Source organism: Falco cherrug, chromosome 2 (genome assembly GCF_023634085.1).
Source record: "Falco cherrug isolate bFalChe1 chromosome 2, bFalChe1.pri, whole genome shotgun sequence".
Classification (NCBI taxonomy): domain Eukaryota; kingdom Metazoa; phylum Chordata; class Aves; order Falconiformes; family Falconidae; genus Falco; species Falco cherrug.
In genome coordinates, this window is record NC_073698.1 from 18,257,102 (window position 1) to 18,272,426 (window position 15,325).

General features: G+C 37.1%; 1 protein-coding gene across 3 annotated transcripts in view; it reads left to right on the forward strand.

Annotated features, from left to right (window-relative positions):
- The window catches only part of CUL5 (cullin 5), a 33,741-nt gene extending 18,743 nt beyond the window's left edge, over nucleotides 1-14,998 (forward strand). For all 3 annotated transcript variants that reach the window (XM_055701911.1, XM_055701910.1, XM_055701912.1), the window contains 11 exons: nucleotides 936-1,066; nucleotides 1,821-1,928; nucleotides 2,365-2,429; nucleotides 5,170-5,302; nucleotides 5,838-5,969; nucleotides 6,602-6,725; nucleotides 7,474-7,649; nucleotides 7,769-7,930; nucleotides 8,615-8,733; nucleotides 10,045-10,168; nucleotides 11,341-14,998. In XM_055701911.1, the coding sequence (XP_055557886.1) occupies nucleotides 936-1,066; nucleotides 1,821-1,928; nucleotides 2,365-2,429; nucleotides 5,170-5,302; nucleotides 5,838-5,969; nucleotides 6,602-6,725; nucleotides 7,474-7,649; nucleotides 7,769-7,930; nucleotides 8,615-8,733; nucleotides 10,045-10,168; nucleotides 11,341-11,535 (1,469 nt within the window). In that variant the 3' untranslated portion in view covers nucleotides 11,536-14,998. The remainder of the gene's footprint in view (nucleotides 1-935; nucleotides 1,067-1,820; nucleotides 1,929-2,364; nucleotides 2,430-5,169; nucleotides 5,303-5,837; nucleotides 5,970-6,601; nucleotides 6,726-7,473; nucleotides 7,650-7,768; nucleotides 7,931-8,614; nucleotides 8,734-10,044; nucleotides 10,169-11,340) is intronic.
- The last annotated feature ends 327 nt before the right edge of the window (nucleotides 14,999-15,325 follow it).

Sequence of the window (15,325 nt, forward strand, 5' to 3'; positions counted from 1 at the left end):
TATTTCATCCTCACTGGTGACAAGATCTTGATGTTGCCGACAGAAATATTGCAGAGGAGGGAACAAAGACAGATCCTCTGGCTTTTGTCCTCTTTCACAGTAAATATAGCACTGAGGAACTAAGCGAATCTGTCAGGTTTTTTTCCTATCAAAAAAAGAATCCGAGTCCATGATCGGTTTGTTCTATGTCATTAAGCAGAGTTCTTTACTGTGTTTAGTTCAAATCTGTGTGGTCTCTAAAACAATCTAGTGGGCTTAATCCAAGTGTTCCTTTGTGGACAGCTTTGTCAATGTTTCAGTACCCTTTTTTTTTAGCAGTGTTGAAATACCTTCACAAAATGTAGACAAACTATCAGTTTTTAAAGTTTTTGAACTGGTTACTTTCAGAAAAATTAAATAAACTCTTTGAGAAAACACAAAGGAAAAAAATGCTGTTTACCTTAGTTTTGGTTACTTTAGAATTTGGCATGCTTTTAGTTAAAACAAAACATTATAGATGGTATTGGAAGATACACAAAGACAGCTCTGTTTAGCTTTAACATAAACAAAAAAAATTCTGAATCCATACTATTTCCTGCATAAACTCCTGTAGGCTTCCAACTGAGAGAGAGACCCATAGACCCATTTTTGCCAGGGATTTTAAGGCAGCAGTTATACTGAGAACCTGGACTTAATCCAAATTGCCATTCAAGCTTGTGATGTTGTATGCATACACAAATATTATACTGTAATAAATATTTCTTTGTGCCTTCAGAAGAATCTCCTTGTGGGACCAGAATTAGAACAGTATTCAAAACATTTTTCCTTTTAAGGGATGAATTGGATTACCTGTTCTTTACATATTCAGTGTTCCACTTGACATCCCTAGCAGAAATGCAGTATATTTGTTTTTCATACAGGTCTTTGGTGGCTTTATCAGTATTTGTATCTTTCAGAGTTGCATTTAATGTTTTCACTGATGGATAAAGTTCCAAATGGCATAGAGCCTATGCTAAAAGACTTGGAAGAACATATTGTTAGTGCTGGACTTGCAGATATGGTAGCAGCTGCTGAAACTATTACTACTGTAAGTGTTGTTTGGTTTTTTAAAAATAAGAATTAAAACCCAACTTTGCAGAAGTTAAATATCTCTACTTGTGGGACATACATGTGAATGAAAATAATTTTTGAATATTTTATGTTTAAACATCAAATTTTGATCCACTGGAAGTTTTAGATGTCTTTAGAATAAGTTTTTATTCCTTACATTTTCAGTTGTAGCTTTAAAATGTGAATCCAGTGTGCAGTAAAAGTAAGATTATAAATTAAATGTGCATGATACTTATATAGCAGGATTGTGTTAGCATCTTAATTAAAACAGCTTAATCAAGGGTTTTTTTTCAGAATTCTAACTTCCTGATTAAATTTGAAATTTGCTTTCAGTCTAAGAGTGATTGTTCAGTGTAGAAATTAAAAGTTGTTTTCCCGCTGTTCTTTTCCAGCTTTTTATTATCTTTTTCTCTGAGTCTAGGAGGCTTGATTATTTGCAGCAATTAGGATGTGCCTTTTATTGGTCCTTGAAAACTTTATTTACTTTTCAGAGTTATTATACAATATTTGAATATGAAAATATGTTAGTGTATTGGAAATGCTATCCTGAAAGTCTGTGTTGAGGCTTACATGCTGTAGAGCTCTTCAGTACAGAGAATGAAGATAAAATGCTCATTCATACTATGCAGGCTTGAGAATACCACATTATTACAGATTAGAGAATTACATGTGAACTTATACTGAATTCTATGGAGCTGTGTTTTTTTTTATTTTTGCCTCTCTAACTTTAGGATTCTGAGAAATATGTAGAGCAATTGCTCACACTATTTAATCGATTTAGTAAGTTGGTTAAAGAAGCTTTTCAGGATGATCCAAGATTTCTTACTGCAAGAGATAAGGTACGTGTTTCTGCTGATCATTTGTTCTCAGTTTAAGAGTTGTTGTCATTCATATTACAATGTCTCCGATATCCTTGTGCCCATTCACTGTTAAATCAAGGAGCTGCTCTTACTCTGGTAAATATACAGACTTAAATATTGATGAAAGTTTACTACCAACTGATTAGCTTTTTATTTGTGTTGTAGTCATGCTTCAAGTTGCATAAAGGAAAGCAGTACATTAATGGAAAAGAGAAGATGCAAAACATCAGTTCATGGGAAATTGAATCATAGGATTTGAACTCTCGTATTGAAAACAAAATCTGCAATCTTTGGGCTAATAAAAAAAATTGGATCAATTTCATGTTAAAGGAATCTAAAAAGAGATAAGACCTTTGTGATTCATATGTTAGAGAGAAATTGAGTGAAGCACTAATAATCTGTAATTATTTTTCAGGCATACAAAGCAGTTGTGAATGATGCTACAATATTTAAACTTGAATTGCCATTGAAGCAAAAGGGGTAAGCCATATAAACTTCATGTGAATCAGGGTATTTAAATTGTTAAAGATAGAGCTTCTCCTGTAAAATATCTCTTCAAAAAGCAACACTGTGTTTAAAAGCGCATTGTGTTTGCATTATGGAACCGCAGACTGCTTGTCAGCCTCTGGTAAGGCACTCTTCACGTGGCAGCGGATCAGTGAATAGCAGCCTGTTTAAACTCAATTTTTTTTGTAGTAAATGAAGATTATTCTTTTATAGTACAGTAATGAGTCAATTTGTTAACTGAATTTAATAATACCTTCCTGGGTTATTAATTCCAAAAATCTGTTCTGTGTAACTGCCACAACGTCAGTAAAAGTCCTGGGGAAAAGTGAGGCAGTAATCTTTATGAGAATAACTGTGGCTGATTAAGGTAGAACCATCCACAAGCTGTTGACCACCTCCTGTTGTGCCAGCTGTGAGTGCGACCTGTCTGGGTGTTACATTTTTGTTTCAGTGCAGGATTAACCAGGTTAGTTTAAAAAACTTCCAGTAGATTAAGCAGACGTGTGTGACTCAAGAAGAAAAAACATCCTTAGAGCGGCCACTCTGCTAACTCAGCCAAGAGAACGTGGTGGTCAGTTAATTGACATAACATGTAACATGTGATGTGCCACTTGAGTAGGAATCTGTATGTGTTTAGGTGGTTGGAATTACTTATATATAGTTTGTAGTCTGATTTACTATGGAAACAATGCTTATGTAGCTGGGCTGCCAACCTCCTTTTACAATTACTTCTAGTTAGGGGTGGATGGCTATAAATAATCTGTTCAGCATTCTGGTTCTTACTCTGTGTTTGATTTTGGACTGATGGACAGGGCTTAGTTTTGCTGGTTTTATGTTATTGGAGGAACTTTCACAAAATAATGGATCTCTGCTTTGTAACTTCATATAGATGCACATGAGGTAGAGGGGTTTTTTAGGTCTCTGCTAATGTTTTCATTTCCCCTGGGAGCATCCAATCAATACCTCATTCAAACTGTGTTTCACTCCTAAAGCTAAGCCTGCCTAGTGATTTCTTAGAAACCACCGTGATGGCGATGGCCTTCTGTTCAGCATTCGTCTTCCCAAGTTTTTTGAAGTTGTCTACATACACAGCCTGATTTAAGTAAAATGGAACTTCATCCTGCTTAACTTGTGCCTAGAGAATATGGAATTTGGTAATCTTTCATTGCTGTCAGAATCTTGAAGATTCCTGTTTGGAAATACCTGGGAACACATTGATTAAATAAGGGTTCTGTCTTGTAATAACCGAAAAACTAGTGATCTGGTTTTATTCCAAATGGTCTTCAGGAGGGCAGAAAACATTAGCCTGCAAACTGCTTAATGAATTAAAAAAGGCAAGTTGTGTGAAGCGTTTTAGCACTGTCTACACTAGTTGATGAGAGGGTGAGAGAATGAGCAAGAACATTGTATTCCTGAGCATCCCCACAGCCTCTTACCTGCTGTCTTACTTGCTGCCTTTGTTTTGGGCCCTTGAGGCTGGCAATCATGTTGGTGTCATCTGACTGTAGAAATAAGGATTGGTCCTTGGCATTAGTTTATTCACCAGTCTAGACACAGGTTCAGAACATGGTGTCATGGTTTAAACCTGGCCGGCAGCCAAGCACCACGCAGACACCTGCTCACTCCCCCTCACCCAGAGGAGAATCGGAAAGGGATGTAAAACTCGAGGGTTGAGATAAGAACAATTTAATAGGTAAAGCAAAAGCCGCGCACGCAAGCAAAGCAAAGCAAGGAATTCATTCCCCACTTCCCTGGGCGGGCAGGTGCTCAGCCATCCCCAGGAGAGCAGGGCTCCGTCATGGGTGACGGTTACTCGGGAAGACAAACGCCATAATGCCACATGTCCCCCCCTTCCTTCTTCTTCCCCCAGTTTATACACTCAGCATGATGTCATATGGTATGGAATACCTCTTTGGCCAGCTTGGGTCACCTGTCCTGGCTGTGTCCCCTCCCAATGTCCCGTGCCCCTCCAGCCCTCTCACTAGCAGGGCCCAAGAAAACAAAAAGTCTTTGATTTAGTATAAACATCACCCAGCAATAACTAAAAACATCAGTGTGCTATCAACATTGTTCTCACACCAAATCCAACACGCAGCACTGCACCAGCTACTAAAAAGAAAATCAACTCTATCCCAGCTGAAACCAGGACACATGGCCTTGTGCTTGCATGCATTTTTAAGAACCACAGTCTTATCTACTATAGCATCTTCTTGTTCAACTTTAATCTGCAAGCTGTTAGTCCATTCTTTAAGCCTGTTATAATTTTATCCTGTTACTTTGCAATAGGTGTGTTGAGTTTTGCGGTCTGTAAAATGTGGTGCAGGAAGTGTTCTTGAGGCTTTCATTAGAGCATACGGGCAAGATAAGTGAAAAAATTTCACTGCAGCGTTTGTTAATTCTTTACTGGAATACTTACTGCCATGCAATATTTAGTTGTTTCAAACTAGTTTTGAGGAAATCCTTCATTGTTAGAGTTCTAAAATTAAAAGCAGTTGGAATGATCAAACTGTAGAAGCTGTCTGAAAATGTTTGGTAGTATTTGTTCTTTCAAAAAGAAAAGGGAGTCATCCCTAATTTTTCATTAGTTTAACAAGTACCAGGATTGTTGCCAAGGTGATCAGGGAAGAGTGGTCTGTCTTGTTAACACTGTGACTACTCCAGAATTGCAGGAATCTATACAGTTTGAAGATACATTGTTCTTCTTTTATTATAGTGTTGGATTGAAAACACAGCCTGAATCCAAATGCCCTGAGCTTCTTGCTAATTACTGTGACATGTTGCTAAGAAAAACACCACTAAGCAAAAAACTAACCTCTGAAGAAATTGAAGCAAAGCTTAAAGAAGTGGTATGTTTTTGTTTTCTACTTCTCAATTATCCTGAAGAATGAATTTGTTTTATTTCCTTACGTGGGTCAAGCCTTGATCATCAAAAACGGTTATGCAAGGCGTAATAATAGGGAAGAGGGTTTATTATGTCATTAACCGCGTGTGTTTAAATCTTGTAAATCATGCAGTGTTTCATGTCTTTGTGTCTGTTCACAAAATTAGTATGCTAAATTAATGCCCATATCAGACTGTAGTGTATTACAGTAACGAACGTTAGACTAGAAGATATTACAGGAGACTTTCACGTACCAGTGTCAGTGTCTTTTCTGATTTAAGAGAAGGTTCTTGATGGTTGACAAATGAAGAAATTGGAGGTGTGATATGTGATATTATGAAGGGTTCATAGCTTATGCTTGTGGTAGTATTAACACAGTTGCTCTTCAGGCGATGTCAAGTAGCCTGTTTCTACTTCACAGTCTACAGTGGTATTAGATCAGCATTCAAAGACTTGTTTAATTTACAATGCAAATATATTAAAATCTACTTTTTTGACAGCTTTTAGTACTTAAGTATGTACAGAATAAAGATGTTTTCATGCGATATCACAAAGCTCACTTAACAAGACGCCTGATACTAGATATATCAGCTGATAGTGAAATCGAGGAGAATATGGTGGAATGGCTCAGAGTAAGTAGCCTGACATCTTTCTTTCTTTGGTTGTGCCTCTTGCTTGTGGTATTCATTCTCACTCTTGACCTTGGATATCTTTCTTGCTTAGGCAAGTTCTATCTGAAATGGCAGACCCCTCAGGACATCTTATGCTTCCATTTAATTGCAATACTTTGTGAACGTAAAACAGTTTAGCCCTTTTCTAAGAGAAATGTTGATCCTAATAGTGGTAGTGAGAGATTTTAAAATATTTCACTTATTATCTGAAGGCTTCATATATTCCATATGCAAATGAGCAAAATGCAGTGTACTTGCTGTTTAGGTATGTAAATGATTTGAGGTGTGTTCTAATTGTGAAATGTTACGTAGATTAGAATATTATTTGTGTGCCTTAAACATTCCTTTAGGTCTCAGAATTCATTGATTCCTTAATGCATGCATATGTTCTTCAGCACTTCGGTTTCTTTAAAAGAATCATCATAGGAATAGCAAAAAAACTTTATATTGCATTGCAGATTAACTGTTACTGTAAAGTGATGATCCCTGCATACTTTAATGCTCTTCAATTTTATTAGTCTATTCTTTTTAAAATAATGCTTTTTGTTCATAATTGTCTATGTCATAGTTCAGCGTTCTGTTTGTTTATACAGGAAGTAGGAATGCCAGCAGACTATGTAAACAAGCTGGCCAGAATGTTCCAGGATATCAAAGTGTCTGAAGACTTGAACCAGGCCTTCAAAGAAATGCACAAAAATAATAAACTTGCTTTACCAGGTATTGTTTTCACATGATTTGCTATTTTTCCTTTCTCTTAGTGAAAAATTATTCTGTTGAATCTTGACTTAAAAATTATATCAACTGAAGGTTGAACATAGTCCTCAGGGCACTGCTACCCCTGGGTTGGAAGTGTGTATAGGCTCTGCTTTCTCCTACAGTTGACACTGGAGCTATGTCATTCTGTAAGTTATTTTCTATAAGTGGGTTTTCACTATGAGCAATCTTGTAGATAGACTCCCTGCTCTTGTAGATAAATTCCAAGCAGGAGTTTGAATCAGTATCAACCAGGTGAACGCCTGAACTACCCCCTTCTTTTATAGCCTCATCATTCTTCATGAATGCTTCATGCTGTGCTCCTCCTTTATCTGCCAGCAGGAGAGGTGGATGCAGGCTATGAAGAGCTTAAATCACATTTCAGAGATTAAATTTCGCTGATGAGAGGGGCTGAGGTACATTCTGTTTTGGACCTGCCACTGCTCAAAACCCTTGAGTAGTGCTTACAGGCATCAGCTATAAAGCTGCATCAGGGCTTAAGGAGCTCTGCAGAGGCAAACCAGAAAAACAGAGATTCCAATCAGTGTTACTGGCAGAAACAGTGGTGCATAGATGTTTAAGTAGACAGGTAGAACCCTGCGACTTTCTGAAAATAAAGTCTTCCATAGTTATATTTAGAGTAGAAAAAAAATGCATTTTGTTTTATCTGTGTTAGGCCTTTAGATTCATATAATCCAATATTGTCTTACAGCTGACTCTGTGAATATTAAAATTTTAAATGCTGGCGCCTGGTCCCGAAGTTCTGAAAAAGTGTTTGTCTCTCTGCCCACGGAATTAGAAGATCTCATCCCAGAAGTTGAAGAATTTTATAAAAAGAATCACAGTGGTAGAAAACTGCACTGGCACCACCTCATGTCCAATGGAATTGTAAGTGTGTAGTTTTTGGTGTATCAGTCTCAGAGGACTGTACTTTCTATGTATTTATAATAGTAAGAAAGCTTGTGATCCAGAAAGGCTTGTAAGTAAAACTGTCATTCTATTCACAGATAACATTTAAGAATGAGGTTGGCCAGTATGACTTGGAGGTAACAACATTTCAGCTAGCTGTGCTGTTTGCATGGAACCAAAGACCCAGAGAGAAGATCAGCTTTGAAAATCTTAAACTGGCAACTGAACTCCCTGATGCAGAACTTAGGAGGACTTTATGGGTATTTCCCTTTCTCTTGAAACAGATTTCTTCTTGATTTTGGTACTCTGAAATACTGGATTAGTATTTTTAAAGCACTGTCAGGTAACACTTTGAAACTGAAATGTGAACGCCTTTCTTGCTAATTAATCAGTTGTAATCCTGGCTCCTTGCACTACTGCAGAGCACACATGGCCTTTACATTAACACATTCTCTCCACCCAATATTATCTAACTTAAGCTTTTGGAACCAGCAGATCTTTTTGACCATGTGCTGCCTAAAGCACACAGTTAGGATTGTGGTTTATGGAGCGGGACCGGTCTAGTTCTAGGAAATCAGTGGCACCTGATAAATACATGTTGCTTAAATAACTTCAGTGTTTGCTCTATCAGACTTCCAATTATTTAGCTCAAGAATAAAGAGAGAGGTCATGTACATCAGTCTTAACACCACTTCCGTAGTTGTCAGTTCATGCATTTTACTACTTTGTATAATTTTACTTACGCTAACGCATCTCAGGAGATTTGGTAAAGTGTGTCCCCTCTCTTGTTCTACTAGTGTCTTTGTGTTGCCTTCCAAACAAGGCTACACAGTTTCCTCACTACAGTCTGCACAACAGTAAACTATATTCTTAAAAGTAATTGTTTCAATTTAGAAAGTCTGGTGTTTTATTTTCATTCTTCCCCCCTCCCCTTTTCTCTGTAGTCTCTTGTAGCATTTCCAAAGCTGAAACGTCAGGTTTTATTGTATGAACCTCAAGTCAATTCACCCAAAGACTTTACAGAAGGAACCCTCTTCTCGGTGAACCAGGAGTTCAGTTTAATGTAAGATGATGTTTGAAAAGTAAAATAACAATGTACTATTTTATAACTAAAGGAATTCACTTTAAGTTAACCTTCGTCCTTGAAAGTTTTCAAGATTCAGCTTGACACATGCTTTGCTGACATATCCTCAGTTTTGGTGATAGTCATGCTTCAAGTAGGTGATTGGACTAGATGACCTCCAGCAGCCCCTTCAGACATGTTTCTATGATTCTGATTTCTGTGAAATTAAGTTTCTTAAAAACCTAGGGACGAGGTGCAAAACTGGAGGCTTTGCTATCTTCCGGTTACTAATGAGCCTGTGAAATTTCATATAGGAAGAACAGAATGTAAGCAGAACACTAGTGATTTATTGATTACACACAGAGTTTCAAAAGCAGAGTGATAAGTTCAGAAAGGAAGTGAAACTGCTTAATAATATGTCATGTTGTCAAACCCCAGGGTTTTTGATGTGGCTTTCACCAGAGAGAAATGTCTTTTATTTCAGTGAGAACTGCAGTGCTCTTTTACTTGTGCTTTGAAATCCTTCAGAGCATAAGATAGTGTAAAGAGAGAATATCTAAATGGTATATACTACATTCAGCATTTTTACTTTGGGTTTTGCTTCTCTACTATCAATGACTGATTAGAACTGTCTCCTTGCTGGTAATCTCAGATTCTGGGCCTCGTTCTCAGTAGCAGCTGGACACCTGCATCTGTGGAGAGAGCGAGGTGACAAATCTGCTTTCCTGGGGCTTAGTTTCTTGCCCAGGGCCATGATGTTTGTTCCTTTCATCAGGATCATGAGCTTTGGAAAACGATGAGAGGGCATGATAGAAGAGACAGGCTCTACAGAAAGTTTGTGGGTGACCACTGAAGAATGCTGTCAGCTTTCTTTGTTGCAACAGCTGGGTTTTGCCCTTTTTTTCTGCTAGACAGACAGTTCTTTTGATGGAATATAAATTAATCCAATTTCCTGAACTTTGTTTTAAAAACTTCCTCCAAAGAACCGTAGTTTTATATAATTAAACTGAAGTATATTCCTCTGGAATGTTATTCTTCAAAATAGTACTCGTAACTTTTCAACTTTGGACACTGTCAGTTTCAGCTGATGGGTATTTTTTTTTTGTAGTGCCAGTGTATTCAGGTTATTGTGTGGAGACACTGGCATTGAGTTTTGATTTGTCAGCCAGCTATCTCACTGCCGCGATGCTAATAGCCTGTAAATATCTGATATGTGATGGTACTCCTTGCTGCTGTCGTTTGCTTAACAGGAATTCATTAACTGAAAATGTATTTTTTTTTGCTTATTTTCATACAATACAACTTTTTCAGAAAAAACGCTAAAGTTCAGAAAAGGGGCAAGATAAATTTGATTGGTCGATTGCAACTTACCACGGAGAGAATGCGGGAAGAGGAAAATGAAGGAATAGTCCAGCTAAGAATATTACGAACCCAGGCAAGTAACCCACCAGAGGAATGTAAAATTACCCTATTTCTTCTCTTGTATTATCATCACTGCGTGCTGTCCACACATGGATGTTGATGTATGAAATTAATGCTTTTGAATCCCATTGGAAACTTACTTTTGCTTTTTGGCTTTGATCCTTTGTGAATACCGGATTTTGCATGTGTCTTTGTGCGCTTGTAGTTATCAGCCTCTTGTTCTGATGTCCCAGGTCATCGTTTTTAAAGCGGACAAAGCAGGTGTTAAGCAAGCAGTGGAGATCTGTGTAGTGGTGGGTGACAGCAGCAGATGGTAAAGTTGACTTGAGTCACCAATGTGAACAAACAGTATTGTTGATCTTGAGATCTCTTTGACTGCTCCATGTGAAGAGAGTAAGAGTAATCTCAGAGATGGGATCACGCCTTAGTAATGGCGGTATGACTTTTTGAGAGGCCTTCTCTTAGAGGGAAATTTTGGAAGTACACCTTAGATGTACTGACTGCAGCTTCCTGCTTTGTGATCGTTTGTCCTTCAGTCAGGTACTCATGTCAAATCTTTTGAGCAGATTCTAAAATCTTTAGAAAAAAATCTAAAAGAACTGATTTTTTTCAGGCATCAGAGATCATTACCTACAATGGAAAATCCCATCTGTTCTGTCCATCAGTTTAGATTCCAGGCCATGTACATTGTGAATTGTACCACCTAACTTAACATCTTGGCCATACTTCCAGCAGGAGGATTAATGCCCTGGTACTTATGAAATGAACTCCTTGTGAGTTCCAGTGTGGTGGTAAGCTTGCATTTCATGAAGTATTCACAAGGTGTCTCACAAGTCACACTGGAATGGCGACTTCTGCTCGGAAAGTGAATGAACGAACATGAGGTTTTATTGAGTAATTCACACTCTAGGTACTGCAGATTCTTCTTTGACTGGACTTGTATCATATCACTTGTATCTTGCTAGTGCTTCATTCTTTTCCTTTATAAACTTCCTTGTAAACGCAGTTCAGTATCTACCTAAGCTAAAAAATGCTACATATATCAGATTTTTAAGGAAAAATACAGCTTTCCTTGCTGTCTTACTTTACCAGGAGCTCCGTATTAATGCTGTGTTCACTTTTTCACTTCACCCAGGCGTTTCAAAAAAATTAATATTTTTTTTTTTTGCTCTTGTCCCCTACCAGGAGGCTATCATCCAAATAATGAAAATGCGGAAGAAAATTACTAATGCCCAACTTCAGACTGAACTGGTAGAAATATTGAAAAACATGTTCTTGCCACAAAAGAAAATGATAAAAGAGCAAATTGAATGGCTTATAGAGCACAAATATATCAGAAGAGATGAGTCTGATATCAACACCTTCATATATATGGCATAATTTGAGGACTCTGCAGGATGCTGAGAACATAAATGGAAGGGTGCTTTGGACAGACAGCTGCAACAGTTTGTGCTGCAGAAGGACTTGTTTTGACTTTCGTTACGTATTAAAATCCCTGCCTTACCTTACAAAGGACTATATTTTGCCAATCTCATTCAGCTAGCATGATGGCATTCCCTTCATGTTGCACACTTTTAACAGCATGCTGTTTTGTGGGAAACTTGCATTCACGAAGAGCCCGTTGTGAACTTTTTAAAGTAGATTTGATTTACACCCACCAGGAAGAATACAGGTTTGGGTTTTTAGATGACCAGTACTTGCACAAGGAAAAAAATACTCAAATATTCATGCACTGAGGAACTGCTATTAGTTTTGTTTTGGGTTTGGGTTTTTTTTTTTGTTTTTGTTTTCTTTTCTTTTTTAAAAATGCAATTAGGACTAGAAGTAGCACTTTCACTTTTGTGTTTTGGATCAACAGAGTAATGTACTGTCCACCTTTGATCCTTTTTATGTAATAACATCACAAACACATGCATCACAACTGATACGTATTTGTTACAGTTAAAACCTGTTGGTTAGAGCAGTGCTTCAATCTAGTAACTGGATTTTAATAATTGACACAAGTGACATAGAAGTAAGTCCAAGTCATGGGTGATATTTTTCCTTAAGCAGGAGATCGTTTTTAAATTGTTTGCTGTAAACAAGTAGATATACATTATTTGTCACCTTATTTGGACAAATGGTTTGCTGCAATCCTTTTTGAGAAGGTAAAGCTTTCTTGAATGATATGTCACTCTAAAAGTAGTTTTCATGGGTGGGTGTGTTATACTGAACAGAAATATTAAGTGTATTTCCTTGTACATTTAATATTTGTATTCCATCTATTTGACTACATATATCTGAATGCATTAAAGAGTAATTGATGCACAACTCCCCCAGAAAGGAAATAACACTTGAAGATCCCTGTACTAATTCCTCATTGGTAACTTTATATATACATACAAGGTTAATCTGATCGAACTGATTTGTTGCTTAGAAGTCAACATCTTTATATGAAAAACAAACCCTCTGCTTTTTGTTTTGAAACTGGCAGGGCAGGAAATACAATTCTAAGGAAAGTGGTAAAAAACTAAGGAAAAATACCTGGTTTAGTGTATGCAGAGAGAGTGCCAAATACACATCAGGAGTTTAAACTTTTTAATATTACCTCTTCTGTTGTCAATCATCTGAAGTAGTCATTTGGCACTGCCTGCCTCTCTGCTGCTCTGAAATGTCCCAGCATGTACTGGACTGATAACATGAAATCACTGGAGCAGAGTGCCTGTGTTGGGACAAAAGGTAAGTTATCCTTTACTCAGTCCTGTATGAGTATTATTCTATAAATTGCAAGTGTGCAATTTTTTTTTTTTTTAATTAACCAGTTCAAGTACAACATCTAAAGGTCTCATCTTCTTTGATTGAAAGGGGGAAGAGGATACAATTAACTTTAGTCAAAAAGGAAAACCTTCCAGTAAGTAAGAGGAGTTATGTTTTCACATGGTTGCAGTAAAGTATACAGTAAGAGTGATTTAAAAGCAAACTCTACAAGAATGGCTGTTAGCACCCTTAAACAGGTTGCATGCTCTACTAATGTAAATGCCGATGTGACTGCCTGGGAATGGCATGTACTTGGACATCTGCTTGAGTAAGACATTTTGGTAGTGAGGGTTTTGTGAACGAGAGCTGGAGTGAAATCAAGACCTGGCCAATTAAAATTGATTGAAATCCCACAGCTGATGTTACATGCTTTTATTGATACTTAAAAGTGGATGCTGTTTAAAAATATTGCATCTTTTCTGTTGGCCCTGTGGCATTGCAATTCAGAATCAAAACTGAGTGGTGCTCTGTGCAGTTAACCAGTAAAACTATTGGAACATTAGAAAACAAAATTCTAATAAACTCTGTGCTGCAAGACTTCCAGTCTTTGTAACTTAAGAGTAATAAATGCTCACTTGGGATAATTGGGGGAAAACATGACAGTCTGAGCACACTCTTTTTGACATAAAAAGCTTCAACCCTTAACCAGAGAACAGGAGGCGTGAAATTGTCGTGCCCTAAGAGCTGCAAAGGGGGTGATGCCGATTTTAAAGCCATTGATTTCAATTTGAGAGAGACGTTAAGAGACTGCATTTCAGCTACAACTGTTTTAGGAAGCTGGAGTGAATGCAGAAAGCAGCAGGTCGCTAAAACCTAAGGAGCTGTGTGTTCCCTCAACTAATAAATACAAAACAATACAACGTAAATGTTACCTGTATATTTCACAACACCTGGGATGCAGAAATAGAATTGGTAATGTGCCTATGACATGGTCATTTTTCTTTAAATATCTATTGGGAATGGATGTCGGGTTTTTTATTAAATCTGAGGCTCACACCAGCAAATTTGTTAAAGATGAAGAATCACACTTAGCATCCTTCATCAGGTCACTTTCACCAATATGCACTTAAAACTAGTATCACCTGGGGCACAGGGAGATACCTGGGGTAAACTGTTCTTTTGGGGAGGGTAGAGTTCAGTTCTAAATGAAAACAATCTATTCTTCACTTGCAATATGGCAACAACGCACTTTTTAAGGCTGCAATTTTTAGCTATGAATATATATGTCCAAAGACCTAGCTTAAAGAGGTGCTGCATCTGAAAAATATGTTGCCACACACACTGCCACGGTGAATAGCTATGGAATGAAATCTGGTGTAGAAGAGGTGGGGGGTGGGGGGAATCACTCTTAATGGGTTTAAGAAATACTGTTAAATCTTTTCCTGTCCCAACAACTTGATGAGGATCTCAGTTTAAATTCTGAAGTCTTCCATTTTCCTCTTTCCACAGTTGGTGTCCCTAGCTTCTATTTTTACTCATCTCTCTTTCATTTGTTGAGACTGTAATGCAATTACATTTCCAAAAGACAATGTGACTTTCTCATTTTCACCTTTTTAAACTTAATATAAATGTTCTGAATGTTCACGTTGCATTTATTTGCGTTGGGATGCCATTGTTCTGTAAAGTGCAAATTTTAAAAATACAATTGGCAAAAAGATTTGATAGTTTTACAGAAAGATTTGCTATCTTAAACTCAAACTGTTTTCTATTTTCATCTAAATGACTGGGATGCTATCTTTGTAATTCTTTGAGTTCATATTTGTGAAATAAACAATACATGAAAGCTTTCCTGTCATATACACTATATGTAGTCTGGAGTGTTGAGCAAACTTGAGTTCCCAAGTTGTAATATCTATCTACGTATGGTATTTACAATTTTGAATGTGTGCCACTACCAAGATAATAATGCTGTACAATTTTGAATGGTGGTAGTTTCTGTATGGCAGTCCAGCTGAACTATTTTGATGTACTGCTTAATTTTTGAATTTTATTTTTTAAGTTGTATAATTTATTTTCTTGCAAAATAAAAATGTAATATAAAAGACTACTCATTTAGCAAGGTATTTTGGTGTTTTCCCTTGCAAAAGTTTTAAGTTGAATTCAGGTGCTGCTCCTGCAAAATGCCACTGTATGAAATTTGCCTGATTCCAAGTCCCAAAGTCTGTTATGATCAAAGTACTAGGAAAAAACAAACAAGCAAAAAACCTTTCTGGTTCTCTTCATGTTAGGATTTTTCAAGTACTTAAGGTTATATGTAGAGCTATTTAATCTTCCAAATTCTATTTAAAGATGATCTGTAGTCTTTCAATTTCAACATGTTAAAGCCTGACACACCAGCAGTGGCTGTGCGTGCCTGACTTTGTTTATGGCATTT